Below are 24,352 nucleotides of genomic sequence, written 5' to 3'. Positions count from 1 at the left end.
GGGCCGGCGGGGCCTGCGCCGCGGAAAGGCCGCCCTCGAGCGCCCGCCCGGGCGCCGGAGCTGGGAAATTGGCCGGTCTCGAAGAACTTTCCTGTTTATTTAGCTTTAATTGTCTCCGTCTCGCGTGCTCTGCCTTCGCCGGCATCGTTTCAGCCCGTGTGCGAGCAACAAGTCTGGGTTCGCTGCCGGAGGGAGTGGCCTGGGAACGGGGAGCGGGAACGCGGGGAAGATCAATCCAAATTTAATATCGCTGCCGCGGTTGCCTCCTCCGCTGCCAATAGAACTGTATTTAATATCGTTTGACACGCGTGTTCCTTTAACTCGAAAGCACCTTTCCAGATGTGAGCGCACGGCGAAGCGTTGGGAGGTCCCGTCTGATGGGCACGTGTGCTGCTTTTTACACTCTGGTGTATATAGAGCCAAAGAGACGATTTAACCATCTGTAACCTTGTGTGATCCTGCACTTATGTGGGTTTTGATGGGGGTTTAATTTAAAAAAAAAGAAAAAAAAAAAGGAAACCACAGAAGGTGAAGTTGCTTTTATGTTTTTGCTTATAGCATCAGTACTCTGTCAAGTGGAACCTGTGGGAAGATGGTTTGAAGCATTTATTAAGAGGAGAAACATAAATGTTTCTGCCTCTTTCCAGGAGCTAGAAGATGAGAAGGAGCTTTCTGAAGAATCAGGAGATGAAGAACTGCAGCTTGAGGAATATCCTATGTTAAAAACTCTTGACCCAAAGGACTGGAAGGTATTCAGTCAATACCGGTTACTGTTAACTAGTTTTGCCCATCAAGGTTATTTGCCATGCCCAGGTGCTAAAGATCTCCTTCCTCTTCCCCATCCTACACCCATCTGAATCAATTTGTGTCCCTTACCATAATATCTGGTGTGTGAAGGCAAACACATCAGGATATGATCTTAGTTTTGAGCTGTGGCTTTTTATTTTACTACCTGAAAGTATTAAGTGTATCTTCTCCCTGTCACCATCTCCTTTATTCTGGAGTTACCTTGGCACTCTTTAATATTAACAACAGCAGTTCAGTTTTCCAATAAGTGAATTTTCTAGTGCTTCAATCCAATTTAGATTAAGCTACTTGGATTTCTATGTCAGTGGATTACTTTCTTGATATTCAGTTATTCAGTAATTATTCAATAATTTATGACAGTTGTTCCTGTAGTCTTTTCCCAATACTTACTGAGAGAGGTAAGAATTCTTTCTCTTGCCTTTAAGAGATGGGGAGGAGAACTGGATTTCTGCATGTGTTGTGGTGTTTAGGTTGTATTTATGAGTGCTTATTAGGGATTCTGGTTCTTTTCTCTCAGAATCAGGACCATTATGCAGTTCTTGGACTGGGAAATATACGATACAGGGCTACTCAGAAACAAATAAAAGCAGCTCGTAAGTACCCTTCTCTCATAAGCATAACTTTTTTATCAGATGTACACAACCGGTTTCCAGTGAAAATACCTGCATGTTGTGAACAAGGTTTTTTACTATTTCCCAGGCCTTAAAGTTTCATTTGTGTTGCCTACCATCCTCTTAAATTCATATCACTGCTGTGAAATCCAGAAGCCTTAATCTAGGGAATTAAAAACTTTCACATCTCAGCTTCCTGGCCTGTGAGTGTAACTATAGATGTCTATGTTTTTGAGTGTGCAGTCAGGCTTAGTGAAAGGCAGAAGAATAGGCTGTCCCATGTGTTCCCAGAGGTTCCCTTGCAGCCCCCCTGAGAGTGTTGAGCTGCCACGTTACTCCTGCTGAATGTTTACGAAAAGGCTGCTGTTAACAGTCGTGCTAGCATGGCTGTGGCATGGGAATGGAGCATGTTTGGCTTCAGAACTTTATTTCTGCAAAGCAATGTGCTTGACTTTGCAAGAGGGATGCAAATATTTAGTGGAGGAAGATTTTAAAATACTCTGAAGATTGTTCAGTAGGCTTTCTGGGATTAGCTGATGGCTTTGTGAACAGGTCTTGTGAACAATTGCCTGTATAATTGTGCTGGTGCAGTAAGAATCACTGTCTCCAGATACTCCCAAATGAAAATGGGTGGAAATCAGTGAATTTCCAACTTACCCAGGAAATCATGTTGACTCAAGCAGGTGCTCCACACCACTGTGGAGCATTTGCTGCTATGGAATAGAACAGCACCTGTTGTGGTGGTGGTCAGCAATCTCACTGATCTTCTGAACAAGAACCAGAGCCTCTCTCTGGAGAGCACTCTGTTATTCCATGGTGCTGTAGAGATGTGAGCCTTTGCCACCTGTGTATAGTGTGCTTTTCTGTTTCTAAGAAGGATTCTGATTTGTTTCTCAGGAGACAGGTTGCTGTAACTGCTTGCATGGTATCTTCTCTCTGGTATTTTAGAGAGAACCAAGAAGGTACAGTGTGCAGTGTAAGGTAATATGGCAAGATCTTTTGGCAAAGAAGTTGGTCTAAAATCTGGTTATACCTTTTAAACACCAAGACAACCTTGGTAGCACCTTCAGTAGATGCTCTCTGTATGTGCCAGTTGTGCCTTAGGATTCAAGGCCTGAGTAGAGAGAGAATTTAACCCAAAGTCTTGTGTGTCTGCTCAGTGTTAGCCATGGGGAAGTGCACTACAGCATTTATAGGCTGTAGTTTTCTTGCTAAATTTCACTTTGGATCGTGTTCAGAACTTCAGTAAAGGGATAGAATACAATTTTTATTTTACCTGAGCTATTTTGTTTTTCATTAGAAGTAACAACTAAAATTACATTAATTATTTTTTCAGTTATGAAGCTAACTGTACACATATAGATGCTAAAGCACTTTGCTAGGTGTAATAGTAGAATAAGTCTCAGAGACTTCTTCAGATGTTGAGGTGAAGTAGAGAATATAGTTTCTAAGTTATGGCTATGTGCCAGCAAAGATGAAGTAATGTTAACTCTAACTATATTGTTAAGTCAAGAAAATTCATTAACTTCTGTTTTTGCCAGATCTGACTGCTTGGTTTATATTTTTATTTAAGTTTCGAACTAGAGAAATTGGAATTACTGTATTACTTTGTAGTTTGAAACTGTTTCTGATGAAGCATTTCTAACTGTAATGCATTTATGTGTTAGATAAATCCATGGTTTTGAAACATCATCCAGACAAGCGAAAAGCTGCAGGGGAACAGATAGGAGAAGGTGATAACGATTATTTTACTTGCATAACTAAAGGTAAGCAATTGATCTCGTTTGTTAGATATTCTCTCAATCTACTTGATCATCAGAAATGTATTTGTTGTGCTTCATTAGGATTTTAAGAAATTATCAATGACTAAACAGCTGGGGAAATTCTTTTTCCATTTTAGAACACTGCATCAATAGACCACATTAGGTGTAACTTCCCAGTGGGTAGAAGCAGAAGGGGAGTGCAGCTCACAGATGTTTGGCTTCCAAATTGTTACAAAATGTGACACTTATAGCAGTGCACACACAGATGAACCTCTGGAGGTGGCCTTATACCTTGGATAAACTAGTGAGCCATGGAGCAATCCCCCACAGGCACCAACAGCAGTCAGAAGATCTGAATTCTAATGTGCTTGCTCTGACAACAGAACATGTGTTGATTTGATCCAGGTCATCAGTTTCTTCAGCTGCCCATTTTTGCCCACAGATGAGCAAGTGTACTCAAGTGAATAACATTTCCCTCTTGCCTGGAGTATTGGACTTGGCAGTCCAGGATTAATGGCTGGACTCTGATTTTAGAGGTCTTTTCCAACTGTAAAGATTCTGTGACCCAGAACACCACTGCTGGCCAATTCCAAAACCATAGGGCCTGTTCTAGGTGTATGACTTACATCTCTAGAAAGCTTGAGAGCTTGGCTTTTTCATTTATTTTAAACAAATTATTTCCACTCAGTAAGGTTGAAGCAGGAGGAGATCTTGGAATTTGTGCTTCTGAACTTCCTTCTCTGAATGTTTTCTTACACATACTAGTTAATGTGAGATATGTTAGATGATGTTTTCAGCCTCCTTTGGAGTTGTCAGGAGGAGGAAGGTTGCCAAAGGAAATAGTTTTTCTGTTGAAGTCCTGTCAGAAACTGTCAGATAACTATATTGAGAACTACCTGCATGGGAATTCAGGAATATGTTCTGTGTTCTACATGCATGGAGCAAAATATGATAGAATTTTCCCTCCTAACTGCTTATAATCCAAGTTCAGAGGTAAACAGAAAGGAAAGCACAAAGCAGGAAAGAAAAGGAATAATGGTCCCAGGCAGCATTTTGGAGGAAGGAAATACTAAAATGCAATTGTTGGAAAGGGGGACCTGGAGTAGAAGCAAACAGTAATGAAACAAGGAGAAAAAACTTGGAAAACACTTGGGAGAACATAGATTGATTCAGAACTTGGTCTGACAAAGGAATGCACGGGAGATACAGAGCTGGGGAACTAGAGTGTGAGTAGAACTGGGGATCTGTAAGTGGAAGGGACATCTGTTAAATGGAAGAGGAACCAGCGGATGTGCACAGAATTTCCTGTATCAGGAAAACGGTATAAGGGTTACTGAGACAGGATAATTGGGGTCATTTGGAATGTTGGTGGAGGGAAGTCCTTTCCCAGAGGGAAAGGGTAGACTGGCAGACAGCAGTTCACTGGTGGCCACTGTCATTTCTTCTCTCTCCACTGACATGTGCAGTGAGATCAGTTTACAGAACAGCAGAGCACCAAGGTGTCCTCCAGGTTATCACCTCCTACATCCAGTGTTCATGGTACATTGTCCTCTGGTAGGGGTGCAGCCACAGAAGTCCATGAATGATTGCTACACAAATTTGATTCCTTTGCTTTTTCATTCTTACTGAAAAATAGTGGTCATTGTAAAACTCCACACTTCATTGAGAAAGAAGTGAGTACTGAAGATATAGTTTGTGTGATTTCCAGAATATTAGTAATGTGATGCTCCTCAACTGCAGGGGTGTAAGAACAGGAAAACAGGGAGTGATTGCATGTTTTGGAGAGTTTGTGTGGAGTTTTATATTCTATCCAAAACTCAGTACAACTTCATCATGAACTGCAAAAATTCTAATGAATGGTTCCTGTTCTTGCCCATTCTGACAACACATTAATTCAGGGACTACCTTTACTCTGTGCCTTAGGAGACCATTTTGTCAGTTTATCTGCAAGGATCTGGTATAGGATAAAAGTCTGAAGATGTCATGCCCAAACTCCTGTCTGAACAAAATTTACTGCTATAAAACTAAATATTATCTGATTTTTTACATCTTAATGGTTAAATGTGTTCTTTTTCATAAAGGGTTTCCTCCTACTTAGTTTAACAGGAATAGACAGCAATGCTTTCTGGTGTCACTAAAATAATCAAACATCAAGCTCTACAGAACGTTACAGATAGATCAAACACAGATGTGAGAACATCGTTTTAAAAATTTACCATCTTATGTCTGGTAACTTTCAGCTTATGAAATATTATCTGATCCTGTGAAACGACGAGCATTTAACAGCATAGATCCAACTTTTGATAACTCTGTACCTTCCAAAAGTGAAGCAAAAGAAAACTTCTTTGAAGTTTTCTCACCAGTTTTTGAAAGAAATGCCAGGTAAGCTATGTCTGACAGCCTGTGCTGTTGCTGGAGAATAAGCATTTGCAAACTCTTTTGACATTGTGTTTGTAACAAGAGATGTATTAATTTCCTAGAAATGTAATACAACTAAAATTGTTGCAATTATTTTTTATTTAATTTAAAAATAATCTGAACTGTCACATTAATGGCATTGAGTTTGGCCCATGCAATTTTAAAAAAAGTTCTCAGCTTCCTATTACCTACTGCTCTTTTTGTACAACTCATTGTTTCATCTTAAAATTACTTATAGTACCAAATGTTTGTGGGCTGCTGACTTAAAATTCTTTTTTTTTTTTTTTAATTGTTTTCTTCTGAGAGTGAGACATTAACAGAAGACAGTAGTAATAGTCATGATTTAGCTGGTTAAAAGAGAAGATAATTTTAACTGTCAGTATTGGTGGTTCTCTCTTACATTGTGTGATTTCTTCTGTGTTTGATTCATGGTTGACAATTAACTTGGTATTAAGGTTGTAACAATAGAAACCTGTCAACTTTCCCCTGTATAGAAGTGTTTAATTGCATGAGACACTTTACAACATTCTGAACAATTATTTAGTTTTACTGAATCTTTCAGTATCAAGTATTCTATAGACTTCAGACCTGGGTCTGTGCTTCTCAGGAGAGGTTTTTCCATTCACTGCAATAGAAATGGACACTATGTCATGGAACAACAAATTCTAGAGTTTGTGGAAAATTTCCCTAGAAAATGCAGTGGAGGCAGAGTATGTGTGATTCCTTTGCATTCCATTAGAATATGTGGAGACTTCCTGTACCCTACCACAGAGCTGAGTTATTCACAGAGGACTTTCTGTCCAATTTTTGTAAGCTCCACTACCAGAAGAATATGCATGGAGAATTGAGTATCTACAAAGATAGGTTGTGCTCCATCTGTCCTCTTGAGGCACAAGGCAGGAGGCACTCAGGCAGGAGAAGGTTGCTTTTTTGGGGAAACTCCCCCAGAAATGCCCAGTGTGGAGGATACTTAGGAGGAATTCTCCTGTTCTGTTCCTCTTTCCTGGAGCCCCCTCTGTATTGGTGGGAGGGAGCCTCGGACTTTGATTCTGTACTTAACAAATGCCCTGTTATGAAGATTGTACATATTATTTCTTGAATATATCCATGTATTTTCAGGTGGTCAAATAAGAAAAATGTACCTAAACTTGGAGACATGAACTCCTCATTTGAGGAAGTAGATGCATTCTATTCCTTTTGGTAAGTTAGCTGATTCCTGTGTTTCTATTCACACTATTCAAGACATTCAATATAAAGGGCTTTGGTGTGTGGGTTGTTTGCTGTGGGCTGTCCAAACCTCAAGTCACAATATTACCTCACAGGTGTTTGTGCCTTCCACAAACTGACCTGGCTTTCTCCTGGCTAATCCATGCACTTGTAAATTCATGGTTGCAGTGGGAATTTCTGACCACAATGGTTGAGAACTGAGCTGACCCATAGATTGGAAGTCAGGTTTATCTCACCTAACCTGTGTTTTTAGTGGAGATGTCTTAGGTGTTTAAGCTCCCCTAGTAAAGGGAGGTGTGTTTAGTCCAAAAAAGTCAGTAATGTTTTTTTGGGTTTTTTTCTTAAATTTACTTTAGGTATAATTTTGATTCCTGGAGAGAGTTTTCCTATTTAGATGAAGAGGAAAAAGAAAAAGCAGAATGGTATGTAAGTAAAAATAATTTTGACAGGAGACTGAGAGATTGATACAGCAAGATTTTCCAACTGTCTCTTAGACTGTAAGTCATAGGAAGAAAGGCAGCTGAGCTAAGTCCAAATTCCACTCTCCCAGCTTAGGCATCAGTCACGGAATTGAACTGAACTTATTGTGGGCTTGTTTGTGTAATTGAAGTAGTTCCTGCTTGCCTCACAGAGGTGTATCTGAGGTGCACTGAAATGTGTGTTCATTTAAATTCAGACTTGCAATTCCTGCCAGTCCCAAGCACAGGTTGAGCCTGGAGCCAGGACAGAATGGATGAGGATGCAGGTATCATTTCTCTCTTTAACTTGTACTGAGAAAGTGATACTTCCTAGAATTTGGAGAGATGAGTTCTTATGGCTTTATGTTAATAAAAATTATGTATTATGTAGTGATAGTTGCTCAGTTACTCAGACCGTGTTGCCATTGGAAAATACATTCTGTTTCTATCCATCCTACAGTTGTAAGCACAGAATGTTAATGTTGGAGCACCGAATCATTTAGTCTAACACACATTTCACAGGACACAACCTTTCACTCAGTAATCCTTGTGAGACCATAACTTGCATTGTATGAATCTCTTCTTTCAAGTTTGGCTAGAAATCAGTTTTGTATTTAGATTCAGTGGTTGGCTTTCTTTGTGTTAGAAACTGCCATATTTAGGCTGTAGCTAGGCATTTCTCTTCTCTTGTGCCTCTTCTGCTATTGAATTTCTTGAGCCTCACTAGCCCCATTATTCTCTCCTGTGAAGATTCTGTGGAGACACTGTAATCAATTCCCTATCATTTGTACTTGTGGTAAATCATACAGATGGAACCTCAAGGCTTCTCAATGGGAGGATCTTGAATTATTTGCATAGCTCTTTTTTTCTGCTCATTCCTGTCATTAGTGTCCTTTCTCAAAGATGTTTAGACAAATGGTACCTAGTCTGCTGTACTTAGGAGGGAGAACTACATTACAGCTGCTGTTCAGATGGTCATGATTCTTGCTACCCCTTCTTGCCAAAGGTGATGTTGCTCATGTTTTAAAGCTTCAATCTACTCATATTAGTAGTCTCCTTTTCAGTTACGTGGGTTCTTTGTTCTGAGGTATAGAGTGGTTTTGGTTGGAAGGAGCTTTAAATACCACATAGTTCCAACCTCTCTGCCCCCTCTGTTGTTCTCTCTGTGGTTGTGTGGATGAGGCTATAGACCCCACACTAAAAATTTGCCTCTTTCTTGACAGCACTGGTAAATATTTCAGATGGTTCAGTCTGCCCACCTATAACCTGAGCCGTATTTTACTGGAATGGATCTGGCTTGACTTTACCAAGAGTATTGTGCTACTTCACAGTGTTGTTTCTGTGCAGATGGATTTACTTGACATGACTATATCCTTCAAAACAAGATAATTGTGACATTGCTTATACTGCTGTCCTTTAATTGAACCATATGCTAGCATCTCTGTTGTTTTGCTTAAGTTTAACATTAGGTAAACAAGTGGATTGTATTTTGGAAAAAAAGTCCATGATCTCATTCCCTACAATGACAGATAAGCAGCTTGGTTTGTCAGGTTTATATAACTATGTAAACACTTAGCATTTTTTACACAAGCTTAGGTCCTGGAACTTCATTTTTTTGAAGTCTATTTTTGAAGTATTCAAAGAAGAACATATGTGTGGGGGAAACTATTTAAGAAACTTGTTGATGAATTTCTAACAGCGGTACTGTAGAGCATTAGCACTGAACTGTGCTTTCCCTTTTAGTCGAGATGAAAGGAGGTGGATTGAAAAGCAGAACAGAGCTGCCAGAGCATTGAGAAAAAAAGAAGAAATGAACAGAATTAGGACTCTTGTTGGTGAGCACATAATCTGCTGTTCTTTAAAGAAAGATTAGTTTACTGTGGAAATCTCCTGGTTTTCTTCTATACATGATGTTTCCTTTCTTCTGCCAGACAATGCATACAGCTGTGATCCCAGGATAAAGAAATTTAAAGAGGAAGAAAAGGCAAAGAAGGAAGCAGAGAAGAAAGCGAAGGTAGAAGCAAAACGGAAAGAGCAGGAGGCAAAAGAAAAAGTAAGTGAAGTACTTTATTGGGTTGAAAAGCTCTGCTTCATTCACACCTGATGCACCGCTTCAGGTCTACATGTGGCAGAAGACTACTGATAGAATTACACTGGGGTTCAAAGATGTGTTGTCTTTGATGCCTGTGCAGCAGGCAGTGCAAGGCTGGCAGTCTTCTGAGAAGGAGATGGAAACAAGGAATGCAGATCTGAAACAAAACACCTTTGAAAACTGAGTTCTTTTGTTGCAAACACTTCCTCTAGTTTCAAGGCAAGCATTAAGTGCACTAAATGGATATGTCTGCTTGCTTTGTGCATGCGGTTTGTGAATGGTTGGTTGGTATGAAATGCTCTGAAGTAACAGAACATACTTGATAAATACTAACAGTTTGGAAAAGATGGCTGTGAAATACAGGAATGAAAGTGAACTGTAATGTCCAGAAAAGTAACTTAAAAGACATTAGAACACTGCAAAATATGTCAGTAATGATGCAGGAGAAATATTGGACCATGAAGTTTATACTCCTGAGCCAGGTGTAGGAAATTACATATGGTTTTATATCTTTGTTGTAGTGGAAGTCAGGATTTATAAACTGCGTGTCCTCAGAATGAGTAGTTGACTTAATGTCAAATGGTATGTATTTCATCATCTCCCACAAAATTCTTGGAAAACCAAACATTCAAGTATTTGTGCATTTTAAAACCCCCAAACATACACACAAAACTTCACCCAAACCAGAAACAACACATTTTGATATTGGATGACTGAATGACCCTGTAACAATGTGACTTCAAGGATTTTTTCACTTGGATTTTTTTTCCTTTTGATTGCAGCAAAGACAAGCAGAATTAGAAGCAGCACGGTTAGCAAAAGAAAAGGAGGAAGAAGAAGTTAGACAGCAAGCATTAGTAGCAAAAAAGGAAAAAGAAATACAGAAGAAAGCAATCAAGAAAGAAAGGCAAAAACTGAGAACAACATGCAAGGTATTTAAATATTATTACAGTGAAATACAGACAAATGTCAGACAAATTGCTGTGTTTAAAATCAGACTGTGCTTAAATCAGACTGTATCACATGTTTGCTTGTTCTTAGGGCTGGAGATGGGTGTGGAAAGTGGGTTTACTGAAAAACACTAAAACACATACTTACATGGCTATGAGTTATGAGTAAAGCTGACCAAATAGGTCCAAATGCAGCAGTGGCTGAAGAATACTGTGTTAAGCCTTTGTCTGAAGGAATAGGACAATAAAGTTCAAGAACTTTGTAGAACATGTATTTCTGCTTCCAGAACTGGAATTACTTTTCTGATAATGAGGCAGATTGTGTTAAAATGATGGAGGAGGTGGAAAAGCTTTGTGATCGTCTTGAGCTAGCAAGGTAAGTGTTCCTGCTGCTTTCTGTTCGTTTTGATACCCATTTTTCTACTAGCTCTCCATTGTAACTTAATAATTTATTTTTAGTCTGCAATGCTTGAATGAAGCACTTACATCCACAACAAGGGAAGGAGGAAAGGCGGCTGTAGTAAAACAGGTAATTATGCTGAGTGTCAAATCAAAATAACAGAATAATTTGTGAAATCAACTTGTCTAAATTGAAGTAAGATGCAACATAGCTACTGTGGAATTGTGCTTGTTAAAACATGAAGACTTGATTTTGAGAGTTCACAGGCAGAGGGATCTGTGCTCCATTTTACATTGTGCGGTTCATGGCTGGTCAAATTAACAGGGTCAACCAAGAAAAAAAAATAAACATTTTTATCTGTAAAGAATACAAAAACTACCTCTTGTACAGTATATAGAAACAGTAGGGGAATTTCATTTTGCCCAACAATGTGTAGCAGTTACCTTGAGGGAAGAAAGGCAGTCTTAACCTATTCTGTTACACAGGAAGGTACTAGTCTAGTGTCTGTGACTTGAGGATAGATCCACAAAAGGACTTAAGTGTGCTGCAGGCACTAGAAGGGCTGGTAGGTTGGATGCCAAGGAATGGGAATGCAAGACACATGGACTCAAAAATTACCAAAATTCAGCAAGGATCTGCCTGTTTGCCATTGGGGAAAAGCCATTTGAACTAAAAGCTGAACCTACATCCTGCAGAAAGAGTAAGGTGCTTTCTCATCTACTGTGGAGTCACAGCTGCAAACTTTATTCCATGGTGGGGAATATGATCTGCCCCCAGCCCAGGGTCAAGTTTACTCATCAAGAATTTAAGACTGACGTGCCTCTTGTTCTAGATGGAACTGAATTCAGTATTCCATTCTCCAGGAAGGTTTCCAAATGCAGGGCAGTCCCCTTTCTATCTGTTAAAACTATTCCAGTAAAAATTATCTATCAGGTAACTTTCCTTTTGCCAGGAAGGTTTTATGAAATAGGTATCTTGCTCTCACTTTGGGCATCCTGCCAACACCCATAAGTGCACAGCTCTTCTAATACTGCCAAGATTGGACTGGGCCCGCTCAGAAACAGATGATTAAAGATGTGTCACACCACAGTCTTGAGATGTGATTACAGGTCACAAAAATGTGCAGTGGGTTAATTGAAGTCATTTTTAGCTTGCTAAAAAACTACATATAGACATCTAACCCACTTAGAATGAACTCCAGATTTCAGTTACCAAGTTAAAAGTTCTCCATTACTACAGTTGTACTGACATAATCAGGCTTAGATACCAGATGGGCTGCAAGATTTGAGAATTGGTGTATTCAGAATAGGTGTTTAATTGCCCTCACTGGTCTTAATACTTTTGTGGATCTGTCCCTCTAAGTCAAGTGTTAGCCTAGACATTCACACAAGGTTGAAAACTTTTGCTTTAATTCTGGGGGGTGTTCATTTAATTTCCTAGTGAACATGTGATGGACTTCTATAATTCCTACTCTTTAAATCCTAAAAATACACACATGGAATGAAGGGAAATAATACTGGAACAGATAAGCTCCTCTGTTTCCTTATGTATAATATAGGCAACAGAAACTAAACAGAATCCAAGGTTCAAAGCACGTCCAGAGAGGGGGTTTTGTCACTGTAAAAGGTAACAATAATTCAGTAAGTAAATAAATAATGCTTATTTACGATCTTTAGATAGAAGAAATAAATGAACAAATAAGGCGAGAGAAAGAAGAGGCAGAAGCTCGTATGCGCCAAGCAACAAAGAGTTCAGAAAAGTCAACCACTGGCGGTGGAGGGGGAAGCAAAAATTGGCCAGAGGATGATTTACAGTTGTTAATTAAAGCTGTGAACCTCTTTCCAGCAGGGACTAACTCAAGGTACTTCTCAGGTTTGGTGCTAAAAGCCCTTATTAACAATTTTTAATTAAATAACAAGCTTAATAAAACATATTTTCAAATCATCCCAAGTATTTTGTCAGTATAAGGACTTCCTAAACATCTTTCTTTTCCTTGACTTGCAAGCAGCCAGTGGTTTGTTTTCCCTTGGTACCATGCTCTGTGTGTCACTGGAGTTAGCTCTGGCCCTTTATCTTGTTTCCTCTGAGATTTGGGCCTCAGTCCATTACCAAGATGGTGCTGAGGTGCCTGTTTGCACAGGGCTTACTCCAGGGTAGGCTTCAGTCCTTAAAGGAGAGAACAAAACCACACCAGTGACTGGGGTGCAGGTGGGTAGGAGTACAAGTGTGTAAACTATTTCCAGGAGCTCCACATGTGAGGCTGGTTTCTCTTCTACAAGTAGAAGGAAAATATCCCAAGATAGGAGTAAGTGCACTAGCTTTCTTTAGAGGAGAGCCAGGGAGAAAAGGGAAAGGCTGGGGTTTACAGAAAGCAGCACTGGCACTCAGCTTACTGCTAAGCATCAAAATGAGGAGCATGCTTTAAGTACTTTTTTCCAGAAATGAAATGCCTTCTTCCATTTAGGATTACACAGATTTCAAACCTCCATTACAAGATCTGGATGCTTACTGAAAAAAAAAACAAAAAAAAAAAAAAACAAAAAAAACAAGCTGCCGTTCTCCATGGAGGTGATACCTCCAGTGCCTGTTTCTGCAGCACAGCAGTTAGTCCTCAAGGCACACAATGTACCCCTGCCAGGGGTACATTCTGCCTTCCATTTTCTAAGAATCCACTTGGAATAATCTTGGGGCTAGAGCTGTTCCAGCTCTCTCCTGTTTAAGCCCCTTTATGTGATGTTTAGGCATTCTTCTGGGGGGCAGTGGACATAGGGTTAGAAACTTCTCAGCCTCTCAGTGCAGCCTGCAGTATTTAATGCCAGAGGTGTTTGGGGAATTCAGGAAAGCAGTAGCTAAGTAAAATTTTGAGAATTAGCACTTAACTGCATTCTACCCCATCCTTTTTCTGTATTGGAACCAAGAAGTTCACCCAAGCTGATTGAATTCTTCAGTTAGTGACTGAAAGCTTTCCAGAATAGCTACTCTGAAATTTTACACATATTTAAGTATTTTTGAACTTAACTCAAGAGTTGATAAAAAAAGTGTACAGGAGCTTGACCATAGCTTGTATGAAGATAAGGTATTATGTAATATGCTGGTTTATCCTTTCTGTTCTTGCTTTAGATGGGAAGTTATTGCCAATTACATGAACTTGCACTCTACTACTGGAATAAAACGAACAGCAAAAGATGTCATCAATAAAGCAAAGAGTCTCCAAAAGCTTGGTATCTATATTATGTTATTTTTGTAATAACATGGTCTGCCTGCTTCTGTACATCTGACTTTTCTCTGAATGGAGCTGTGTTTCCTGATAAAATCCTCTTTAGAGCCCCAAAAGAAATGGAGGACTTAGAGGAGCATTTATGTGATTCAGTGTTTTCATCCTAACGGCTCTTTTGTAAGTCAGCACTTCACGAGCAACTCTCAGGAACTCTCTTAGTGTAGCTTGATGTTCTGATGTCTGGGACACATTAAATGAGGGCTCAGAGAGAGATAAATGGGCCTCTCAGAAAGCTCCCTACAAAGAAAGGCATCGAAAATAAATGGAACTGATGAAGCTCTACAGATACTTAAAAAAAATTAATGTAATCCAACACCAGAGTAAGACACCTAAATGAATGCGGCTCATTTCCACTTCAAAAATGAATATAAAAATGAAAAATGAAGCCTAGAGAGCTCTGGAATAAGGTTGCAAAGACATTACACATTTCACTTCAGAAGGAAAAAGAACCACGCTAAGTTTTCAATAGGTTTCTGCATTATAAACCACATAGTGGCACAAGGAGCACCTGGATTTTCTGTGTTCCTACCTCTCTGACATGGCCATACCCTGGGAAATGCATCAAGTTTTGTTTCACAGCCCTTACATGAGAATAATCCCTCTTGATTTTGGTGAAGTTGCAGATTCAGGTTTAAGATTATATGGAACAAGTATTTTTCTGAGCACTATAAAGCAGGATAAGGGTTGGAGAATCTGACACTGAGAAAAGTTTATTGGATCCTGAATGATTTTTATTTTTTAATCTACCAACCTCTTTACCGTTGTTTTAAAGTAAGTAGGAATTTTTTTCTTTAATTTTGTAATTATTGTAACTAATCTGCTACAGAGTGTTGTTGTTGTTATTATTATTACATCTGGCTTTAATATTCTTGCAATAATTATTCTCTTTAATGTCTGTTGCTCATAGACCCTCATCAAAAAGATGACATAAACAAGAAAGCATTTGACAAATTTAAAAAAGAACATGGTGTGGTGCCTCAGATGGACAGTGCTGCTCCCTCTGAACGATTTGAAGGTAAAGGTGAAAAGGGAAACTTTCGTGTGCAGTTGTCTCCCCTGGGTCTCTTAGGAAAAAAGTAACCCAGAACTTACTCAAGGTTTGCTTACAAACTTATAGCAAGTAAGTGATCCAGGCTCTAGCACCAGATTTGAGGGTTTCTGGTACACACAATACACCCCAAAACTTGATGGATTTTAAACTAACTATAATAGGTTTGACTGTATTTTCTAGACTCTTTAAAATACCTATTCTTTCTGTCATTTTTGCATTTCAAAATAGGATCACCTCTAGATTCATCCCCTTGGACTACAGAAGAACAAAAACTTTTAGAACAAGCATTGAAGACTTATCCAGTAAATACTCCTGAAAGATGGGAGAAAATAGCAGCAGCTGTTCCAGGCCGGTCAAAAAAAGACTGCATGAAGCGATATAAGGTAAGGTCCCTCACCTCCTCCTGGGACTGTCACTAGTCCAGGTCTTGAGAGAATCCTTTGCTTTTAGTGTTCCATTGCCTCCCAGAGACAGTATCTGACACAGGCAAGATGATGAGGCCTTACAGGAAACTTTTTTGGTTTTGGTAACTCAACCCCAAAAGAGCAGTAAGGACTAAATGTTCCTCAGTGAAAATAGTGTCTCTGGAAGCTGGGAAGGAAAGTCTGTGTCAGGAAATTTGTCTTACAGTTTGACAGCAAGCTCTAGCAGATGGTGAAATCCTATCCCTAGCCTCCTGTAGGTAAAGTTCCTGGTACATGAGCATTGACCTTCCATCAGTCAATTGATTAGTTTCTAAGAGGAATTGCTCTACAGTATAAACTATGTAGACTTCTCATTATGTTGAGAACTAGAGTATTTCACAATGAATATATGTATTGTTCAAAACTACAGCGTTGTTCACAAGTTACGTGTTTAGTTATGTTTCTTTTTTCCCCACCTTCTCTTCAGGAACTCGTGGAAATGGTCAAGGCAAAGAAAGCTGCTCAAGAACAAGTGATGAATGCTACTAAAGTCAAGAAATGACTCTTACTGACAATCCTTGTTTTATAATAAAAATGCAAATACTGTACATGTTTCCAATTTTCTCTTCATTATACAGACACACAGGAGTGGCTGGTTCTTGAGTTTTAATCTTCTCAAAAGCAACTCCAAAGTTTTAAACAGGGGTGTAGTTGGTTTGTCAGGTGTTTTTTGTTGTTTATCTGTTTCTTTAAAGCTAAAATATGCTGGAAGTTCTTGTTATTCACTACTCACGAAGCCAAGACATGCCACTGCAGATTTTGCTGTACTCTGGAAGTTGTTCAATTGGACCTGGAAGTTAGAGAAAGTTGGCCATGACACACGATCAAATCACAGCAAATGGTCTAGAGGGGTGATGGGAGGATAAGGAAACTTATACCACATACCCACGGCAGCAACTGCAGGATGCTTATCATAGATGTACTTTGTGCAGATTTCTCTAATAGTCTGGGCATCAATAGCCTTAAAGGGGTAAAAGACGCATCTTTGTTACAATCCCATCTAAAAACCATTTCTGATCTTAATTTTGTATAATCCAAGGGAGCAGGCAACAAAACACTTGAAAGTTTTCTCAGCTGGAAATGTTTTCTCAGCTAACTAAGAAATACAACTTCTACTTTCTGTAGCAAGTAATTGATTTTAAAATTTAATTTTGCCTTTTAAAAGTTGCAACATGAGTGCCACTTACTTCAATTCTTGCCTCAAGTTCTGGAATTGGGATTCGGCGCTTATAGCACAGCATTTGTCTTCCAATGTCTTCACAGATTGGTGTGGACCCTAAAACGGGGAAAAAATGCTCCAGTTATCAGCCTACAGCTCCACAAAGAATAAAAAGTTTTCATAAGTCTCACCATCAAGTTGTAGCAGCATATTTGTCTTTAGAAGATTTTTTGCTCGAGCTACTTCATTTTCTGTAACACTTGTGCAAAGTCTTATCCTGAAAAACAGTTTAAATCCAAAGACATTAAATAATGGTAGTAGGTAGCACACAAGACTACTTGTGGTGGTGCATAGGCATTACTGCACCTACCAGGCATTACTTTTCTGTAGACAAAGATGGTAAGACAGCTTGGAAAACAAGCCATGGATATAAAGCAGTAGTATATACCCAAGAGCAAGCTTTTTCTCTTAAAAAGAGCTGTATTCTGTTTTATTAAATAAATATTTTGGGGCAAGTGCAGTCTCTACGTGTTCTCTTGAGAATGGGTGTTGCTATGAAAGTAGGGGCCAAGCAACTAGGTAAGAGGTAATTAGCCAGAAAACAATCCATTACTTCCTGGCTCCTCTCTTGCTGAGATAATAATTTGCCACACTGCCTGCAGAACATTTTGTGAGGAGAGGAGGATGCATTAAATAGCTTAACACTAAATTCTTGTCCCAGGAATCTGTATCTTCCCCGGTGCTAAGCTGCAGCAAATGCAGTCAAAGTGATAACCTTTTCCTCCACAACTTAACAGAGATCTCATAGAATAATGGTGTATAAGAAGTGATTTATGTGATTAAAGAAACTCCTCATTTTCAAGACTTGTTTCAACTTCACCCAATCAAGTGCTTTCAACATATAGGTGTTTTTAATAACATCTGCAGTTCAAGCTTTACAGTTGCATCCTTCAATCATTCTAAAGATTTAAGCCTCAGATGAATGAATATTGTCTAGAATTGTAGGTTTCAAAATTCCATATGTAACAGCTCAACTTTTACTTCCCTATGTATTCACTAGAGCTGTCTAACACCAGAACGTGGTAATCAACTGCAGCAACTGCAGACTGGGTAATCACTCATACTGTGGTAATTGCACGTTCATTATTCTCATCATTTACTCCTTCAGTGGTGGCACTTGCAGCTCACAGGCTGTACACTGACTGAGTAGTATTCCAAAAGGTCTGACAGTTTTATGACTTCTGTCATTTGCCAGTCAAAAAAAAAAAAAAATAAAAATCTCTGCTGTGTTTTCTTGTACAAGGAACAAAACCTACATCTTAAGGTATTCACTCCAAGTAAGAGTGCCAAAGCCTGGGTGCTGGGACTTGGCTTTGGGTGCCAAAGTATAGAATTTAATGCATTAGTTATTCCCAGGCAAGCCCAAACTGAGAAAAATATTCTCTTTAAAAACTTTCTTTTTAAATTGTATTCCTCCATGAAAAACAATCTTTCAGAGAAACGATTGCTTACCATTCTTTCTGAACAAAATGCACCATGTCCTGAATAGTGGATGGCTCACAGACCATATAGAGTCCCCACAGCCCTGTGTCAGTGTAGCAGGTGTTGAAGGACTGGAAACTGTGACACAGGTTATTATGGCAGGCAATTTGAGCAAGTTTACTGGACAAATTCTGCTGAGGTAAACGAAAAAGATATTACTATATAAAGTTTTTTGAAACTTTACTAGTCATCTCCATGATTTCCCATTTTCATTTCAATTATGACAGGACATGCAGTAGTAGCTACAAGGTTAATTACCAGCACTTCATTTCAACCCTTTCTTTCCTTGCATGTAATACCACATTGCAAAATAACACCCTAGATTTGAGCCAAAATCATAAACACACTTAGGTTCAAGAAAGGGACAATTAATTACTGATAGCCACAGGTTCCGATGATATACAGGTATAAAACATCTTACTTTTCATGAGGGCTTGGAAACTTCAAGTCACCTCTATTTTGGTGGTTTAGAACCACTTCCTAAGATTTTCCTAGATCCTGGGTAACAAACTCTCTCAGGCTCACAACTGGATCCCCTTTTCTGTCCTGGCAGCACCCGAGTCAGGGTGATCCCACCAACCTCATTAAGAGCAGGATGGTGCTTGCAGGTTCACTCACCACTCCTCCTCCGAAGGACCGATCCCAGTTACCTATCAGAGTATTGGCTACCATAAGTGGGATTGTATCCGGGTCTGACCAGCCGGCTGCTTCGACAGCAATGGCCAGGTGTGCCAGGGGCATCTTGTCATCCCTTATCCGAATCTGGAACACAGGGGAGCAGCTCTAGTGCAACCTGGACATGCTCAAGCATAGGGCAAGTTAAATAACAGAAAATGGACTTTTACAGCTAGATTATAAAACATGCACTAAAATTAAAGCATATGAAGATGAATTTTACACCAGCCTTAACTGGTGTCCCCTGGAGCAAGTTCAGATCACTTTGCCAATATACAAAGAGAAACATAACAATGCTTAAACTAAAGCATTTTATGACTACCAGGAGCAAGGAAAATTGATGACTTCATAAAATCTGAAAAGAGATGGGAATAGAACATAGATGCTTCAGTTCTCTGCCACATCCTTTAAGTGAGTGATTCTCAACAAGTGGCGATGCTCCAATACTGTTATCAAGAGGACAAAAGCAAAGTAGGAGCAGGGATAAGGAAGGTATTCCTCCAGGAAGTGATGAAGCATAAAAAGTGGTGGCAGTGAGGCTTGTCCAAGTAAGACTGGGAAAAACTGCTTTGGAAAGCAGCTACTCCACTGCCATCACAGGGGGCAAGAAACCTTTTCATGTGCTGAGTCTGTGGCACCCCCTCTCCTCACCAGAGAGCACATGTCAGGGGATGTAAGGGCCAGATCAAAAAGCCACCAAGCAGCTTACCTCACTACCTGTGAAGCTACAAGGTGGCAGGGGTGGCAGTCCTCCTTCTGGAGCAGATGGCAAGTTACCAAAATGGCACTTCGCCAGGTCAAGCAGTTCATCATGAGAAACCCCTGAACAAAGGTATTTCATATGCTTTGTCATGTTACTCTGTCAACAGTTAATTTAAATTGCTTCGCAGTTTAAAGACTCAACCAAGCAGTAATTTTTTGTGCCCCTGTTTTAATACCCCACTTTTGGAGCCTTCACACATTCCCTTTATACAGAACAAGATCATCATGATTCCCTCTTCTTGGTTCTCTTCAACATCTTTCCATTAAAACTACATCAAATCAAACTCTCTGCTCTCTTTCAAGCCTCAGTGTTACTTCTTTGCCTCTGCATTCCTTGGTATTCCCCTCTTCACACCTTCTAGGACCCTTTTTTCCAGCTCACATGGAAGAATGACTTTGGCCTCCAATTCACTTCTTGCTCTTGATTTAACTTTTCTGCAATATTACTGACAGGAAAAGGGAACAAAAGCACAAAGGGTATAAAAGCACAAAACACACAGGGCTACACAGGCCAAACAATGAACAGGACCTACTGAATAATGGCTAGTTCATTACGTCATTCCCACAGACTCAGGCCATGGTTTCAAGCACATTTTCACATCATCAAGGGTGAATATCCCATACTGACCTCCAGCAGCAGCCAAGACCATTCTGGGTCCTTTGTAATGTGTTGTTATATACTCCACCAAGTCATTACGATTTATGGATCTAAAAACAGGAAAGGAGACAGCACTACTATGCCAGGAGAGTTTATCAACTTAAAATAAAAAGAGATAAATGTATATAACAATACATTAACAAAATAATTAAAAGTGCTGCCAATGTTCAGAGCAGAGGCGGAAAGCTAAAGTAAGGGTGACCTTCTAAAAAGCAAATAAGAACTAGATAAAAAGCTCTTCTAGCTTCCTGGGATGGAGTGAGAATTCCAACTCAGGCATGTGGAGACAGGATGCACTAATGATCTCCTTTCCTTAGAAAGCAGCACATTTAGCAGTCCCCTGATCTCTACTGGTCCAAACAAATGCTGAAAGAGCATTTGTGTGTGCTCTCAATAATGCCTAACATGTGACCTATAGGAAAAAGAAGTATTTCCAATTTTGTGACACATGCACTTTTAAGAAACAGGAGAATATGGCAAAAAAAGCCAAAGTCATGCACAGAACATCTGAAGTTCACATACCCTTTGATGCTTGCCTACAGGGAAACTAAGGCAATACAGGGGTTCTGCTTAAATTATATTCAGTGCAATTTCAGGGTAAAAATTAAATCTGACACTGTTCTCTACATTTTTAGATAAGTCTCTGTAAATATATAAAAGTTACCACACAATTAAAGACATAGTTTTGGACATACTTGATATTTTCAGTGGGTCCTAAAATTGTCCGTCCTAGGGCTGTATTCTGGTAGGCTGTGGCATGAAGGTAATCAAAGACAACTTCCTGCAAATTGGTTTCAACCTCCTGCATCTCTCGAAGTATTACTCCTCGCTCACGCTCAATCTCTGCTTCTCCCAGGGTACTGTTCTGAATTATGTCAGCAAGAATTTCCACAGCTAATTGCAAAAGGAGATGGAAACAAAAAAAGTATTTTCAGACTATTAGAAAAATCTAGTTCCAAAAGTGAAACCCACCCCAAAGAGCAAGTGCTAATAAGAATAGCAAGAGGACAGGAAGAGAGAAGTCCAAAAGGTATCTTGGGTCTCTGAAGTGAAAAATATTTCCAGTATCAGCTTCCCTGCTGGCTCCTTTCCAAACCTCTATTCTCAAGTTCTTGTGAAGTTCAAGAATGGACTTTTCACCTGGCAAGGAAAGGACTGTAACACTGCAAAAACATCATTCTGTGTCATCTCATTGGAAGCTGGATAAGCATGTTGTTCTTTGCAGCTTTTCTGATGAATGAGAGTAATTACCTCTTGGTAAATCTTTTGAAAAAGCCTTTGCATAATACACAGTTTGTTCCCTGGATGTATACGCGTTGAGATGAGCCCCCATGTTCTCAATCTCTAGTTCAAGGTCTAACTGAGATCTCTTTTTCGTTCCCTAAAACAGAACAGTAAGAAAATCACATTAGACCCTTCAATTTTTCTACTCATAGTTACTACTTCTTGTCTGGAAAAGGCATCATCAAGAAAAAGAAAATGTGTTCTGGAAATAAAACTGGCATGCTAACCTCCAAGCTTGAAAGTCAGATATAAATCTGTGCTCCCAAATGAAAATAAAAAGCTGGCTAAAGGGTGACTGTGTCTTCTAAGACTATTATAAGAAGGTAAAAGTGAGTTAGAAATTAGATCTCTGTAATCCAGACCAGTATAACAGTTACACAGAACTAGGATTTTAGCTTCATTTTCCAATGGAAACCAAAATCTTAGTTGTCCATATTATTTTTCTCATTTCAATTTGGAAAACTTATTTATACAATTCTGACAAAGTTTCCATCACGGATCTTCAAACATAAATTACTTAAAATCCATTGTAAACATCTATGCCAATATTCACACTCACCTTGAAAGCCATATGCTCAAGAAAGTGAGCAGTTCCATTGTTCTTCTCATTTTCATACCTGCTTCCAGCATCAATCCAAAGTCCAACCTCAGTGAAGAACAAAAAAAAAAAAAAAGTTGTTTTACCAGCTAACAGCTTTGCTATGATTTTTTCCTTAAACAGAGCAGGTTTTCAAGAAAAAGAAAATTTTGATCTTCACAAAAATTTTAATTACAAATCTACAAAAGCTTTAAGACTTCTATGTCCTGGCTTAAGTTCTAGGAACAGTTATTAATAAATACTGAAATGCAAACACAATTTAATTCCACAAGGAAATGAACACACAACAATAGATACAAAAAACCCTTCCTTTTGTAAGTTACTTACTGTGCATGTTGAGAGTCCAGAGTCTTCAGAAGCTACTTGCAAGCCATTTTCCAAAGGACTCACCCTAGTTTCAGGGACATTTAAGATTACTTCTGTTGCTGCTTTGGAAACTGTGAGCCTCCCTGTTCCAACATGCACATACTGGAAAGGAAAATCATCAGTCACACTCAGATTGTTTAGTTATACCCAAGGATGCTTTTCTGAAAAATGTAGTTGAACTTAAGCATTAAGTCTGTGGATTTTTCCTATAGCATGAATTTATAAGAAAAAGAATTCAGGATTGCTATTCACCAGTACTTCACATACAGGAAGCAGTAACCTGAATCTGAAACAAACTGAAGATAACTACAAATGAGAAGATGCATCTGCTGCCCTCCAATCTGACATAAGAGCTATTAATTTCATCAGCCAGCAGGAGCTGTTACTCTCATCAGCCAGCCACACTAGTTTACCACTTCTGCCAGCAAAAGCCTGCAGTCTTTAGCATCTGGAACTCTCCTGGGATACCTGCTTTCTAAAGTGAAGGGAGATATAGCCCAAGGGCCTGTGCCAGGACTCCAAATCCATCACCCACTGATCGGAGCAGCACAATCATGTAGCAGTTAAAGCACATTAAATGAGTGCAGGGTAGAAAAGAAAGGAAGTTTACTGCAGTTTTTCAATAAAAAGAAATGCAAATATGTATCCCAAATTAAAGCAAGCAGCTATCTCAAAAACTATGATTTCAAATGTTACAAACAAGTAAAGATTTCTCTCCCCATATAACTGCATAAACATGAAAGTACAAAATCCAGCTCTCACATACTCTCCTCCTAGAATAAGTTAGAGCTCCTAAAACTCAGTTCAGAGTCACAGCACAATTCAAGTTTAAAGGGACCTCTGGAGGTCTCCCATCCAACTTCCTGCTCCAAGCAGGATCAACTTGGTCAGACAACTTTGCTCAGGACTTTTTGCACCAGAGTAATGACACTCTCCCAAGATGGTGAGAAAATGCAAAGCTCTGTGAGCAGCCTGCTCCACTGCTTGACTGCCACACATCCAGTTTTCCTCTCGTTTCAACTTACGCCAATTGTCTGTCATCCTGCCACCGTGCCTCACTGTGACAGTCCTGGTTTTATGTTCCCGACAACTTTCTAGGTGCTGGCAGAGATACCTCTCACAGCTCCTCTCACAGGTCCAGCTGAAGCCATGGTTTCTCCAGCCTGAACAAAGTCCGGACCCACAGCCTTTCCTCACAGGACACGTGTTCCACCCCAGTTCATCCCTGCTGAACATCTCCAGTTTACTGACATCCTCCTCACACTGAAGAGCCCCAGACCAGCTGCCACACACAAACCTCCTGACCAGCGCCAACTGATCACTTACTGCACCTTCCGCCATGCACCGCGCCAACGCCGCGACTACAACTCCCAGCATGCACCGCTCACCACGGCCTCCAACTCCAGCCCGAGCACCAGCACTCGGAGCCACCCCGACGCCCACGCTCCCCGCACCTCCCTCCGCTCCGCTCTCCGCTCCCCGCCCTGCCGCCTCACCCGCTGCGCCGCGCCGGGCGCTCGCACCAGGCGGGCGGACCAGGGCAAGAGAAGCCGCCGGGCCGCTAAGCGTGCTGCAGACGCCGCCATCTTGACGCCGTCGTGGGCGAGGCGGGGCGGGGCCGCGCAGGCGCGGGGCAGTTCCAGCCGCCCCCGCTGGGGGGCGCAGTGGGGCAGCGCAAACTCCATTGGCAGTGCCAGGGGAGGTGGGAATCGGGGAATGTCCCGGCTTGCAAGGGACGCACGGGGTCCATCGAGTCCAGCTGCTGGCCCTGCACGAGACAAGCCCAGCGA

General features: G+C 40.1%; 2 protein-coding genes across 7 annotated transcripts; one reads left to right on the top strand and one right to left on the bottom strand.

Annotated features, from left to right (window-relative positions):
- The first annotated feature begins 63 nt into the window (after window positions 1-63).
- DNAJC2 (DnaJ heat shock protein family (Hsp40) member C2) lies at window positions 64-16,066 on the top strand. Of its 4 annotated transcripts, XM_033514251.1 has the most exons (17): window positions 64-468; window positions 559-749; window positions 1,325-1,400; window positions 3,086-3,184; window positions 5,422-5,563; window positions 6,719-6,799; window positions 7,183-7,248; window positions 9,028-9,119; window positions 9,216-9,337; window positions 10,159-10,308; window positions 10,614-10,702; window positions 10,786-10,855; window positions 12,403-12,587; window positions 13,847-13,947; window positions 14,911-15,018; window positions 15,283-15,437; window positions 15,946-16,066. In XM_033514251.1, exons 2-17 carry the CDS (start codon window positions 717-719, stop codon window positions 16,018-16,020), a joined length of 1,644 nt encoding a protein of 547 aa, XP_033370142.1. In that variant the 5' UTR covers window positions 64-468; window positions 559-716; the 3' UTR covers window positions 16,021-16,066. The 4 variants fall into 4 exon arrangements, with proteins under 4 accessions (XP_033370142.1, XP_033370143.1, XP_033370144.1 ...); XM_033514252.1 differs by lacking the exon at window positions 7,183-7,248; XM_033514253.1 differs by lacking the exon at window positions 1,325-1,400 and having other exon boundaries at window positions 65-468.
- Window positions 16,008-24,187, bottom strand: PMPCB (peptidase, mitochondrial processing subunit beta). 3 transcript variants are annotated; one of them, XM_015628514.3, is made up of 13 exons: window positions 24,059-24,187; window positions 22,524-22,664; window positions 22,158-22,244; window positions 21,566-21,695; window positions 21,010-21,208; window positions 20,285-20,364; window positions 19,604-19,716; window positions 18,838-18,981; window positions 18,190-18,353; window positions 16,869-16,954; window positions 16,706-16,794; window positions 16,404-16,479; window positions 16,008-16,308 (listed from the first exon to the last, which is right to left on the bottom strand). In XM_015628514.3, exons 1-13 carry the CDS (start codon window positions 24,146-24,148, stop codon window positions 16,244-16,246), a joined length of 1,464 nt encoding a protein of 487 aa, XP_015484000.1. In that variant the 5' UTR covers window positions 24,149-24,187; the 3' UTR covers window positions 16,008-16,243. The 3 variants fall into 3 exon arrangements, with proteins under 3 accessions (XP_015484000.1, XP_015484001.1, XP_015484002.2); XM_015628515.3 differs by having other exon boundaries at window positions 18,190-18,350; XM_015628516.3 differs by lacking the exon at window positions 24,059-24,187 and adding an exon at window positions 23,889-23,991.
- Between the last annotated feature and the right edge of the window lie 165 nt (window positions 24,188-24,352).

This window comes from Parus major, chromosome 1A (genome assembly GCF_001522545.3).
Source record: "Parus major isolate Abel chromosome 1A, Parus_major1.1, whole genome shotgun sequence".
Taxonomy (NCBI): domain Eukaryota; kingdom Metazoa; phylum Chordata; class Aves; order Passeriformes; family Paridae; genus Parus; species Parus major.
The sequence above is the reverse complement of the archived record's forward strand: the minus strand, read 5'-3'. Positions and strand labels throughout refer to the sequence as shown.

Bases quoted from the DNA above. Each gene is read 5' to 3' on its own strand.
- DNAJC2 (XM_033514251.1), top strand. From the start codon at position 717: ATGTTAAAAACTCTTGACCCAAAGGACTGGAAG. The intron at 10,856-12,402 runs GTAATTATGCTG...TACGATCTTTAG, and splicing joins AGGCGGCTGTAGTAAAACAG to ATAGAAGAAATAAATGAACA. The intron at 15,019-15,282 runs GTAAAGGTGAAA...ATTTCAAAATAG, and splicing joins TCCCTCTGAACGATTTGAAG to GATCACCTCTAGATTCATCC.
- PMPCB (XM_015628514.3), bottom strand. From the start codon at position 24,148: ATGGCGGCGTCTGCAGCACGCTTAGCGGCCCGGCGGCTTCTCTTGCCC. The intron at 22,245-22,523 runs GTAAGTAACTTA...TTCTTCACTGAG, and splicing joins CTGGACTCTCAACATGCACA to GTTGGACTTTGGATTGATGC. The intron at 16,955-18,189 runs GTAAGCAATCGT...ACTGTTTTTCAG, and splicing joins CATTTTGTTCAGAAAGAATG to GATAAGACTTTGCACAAGTG.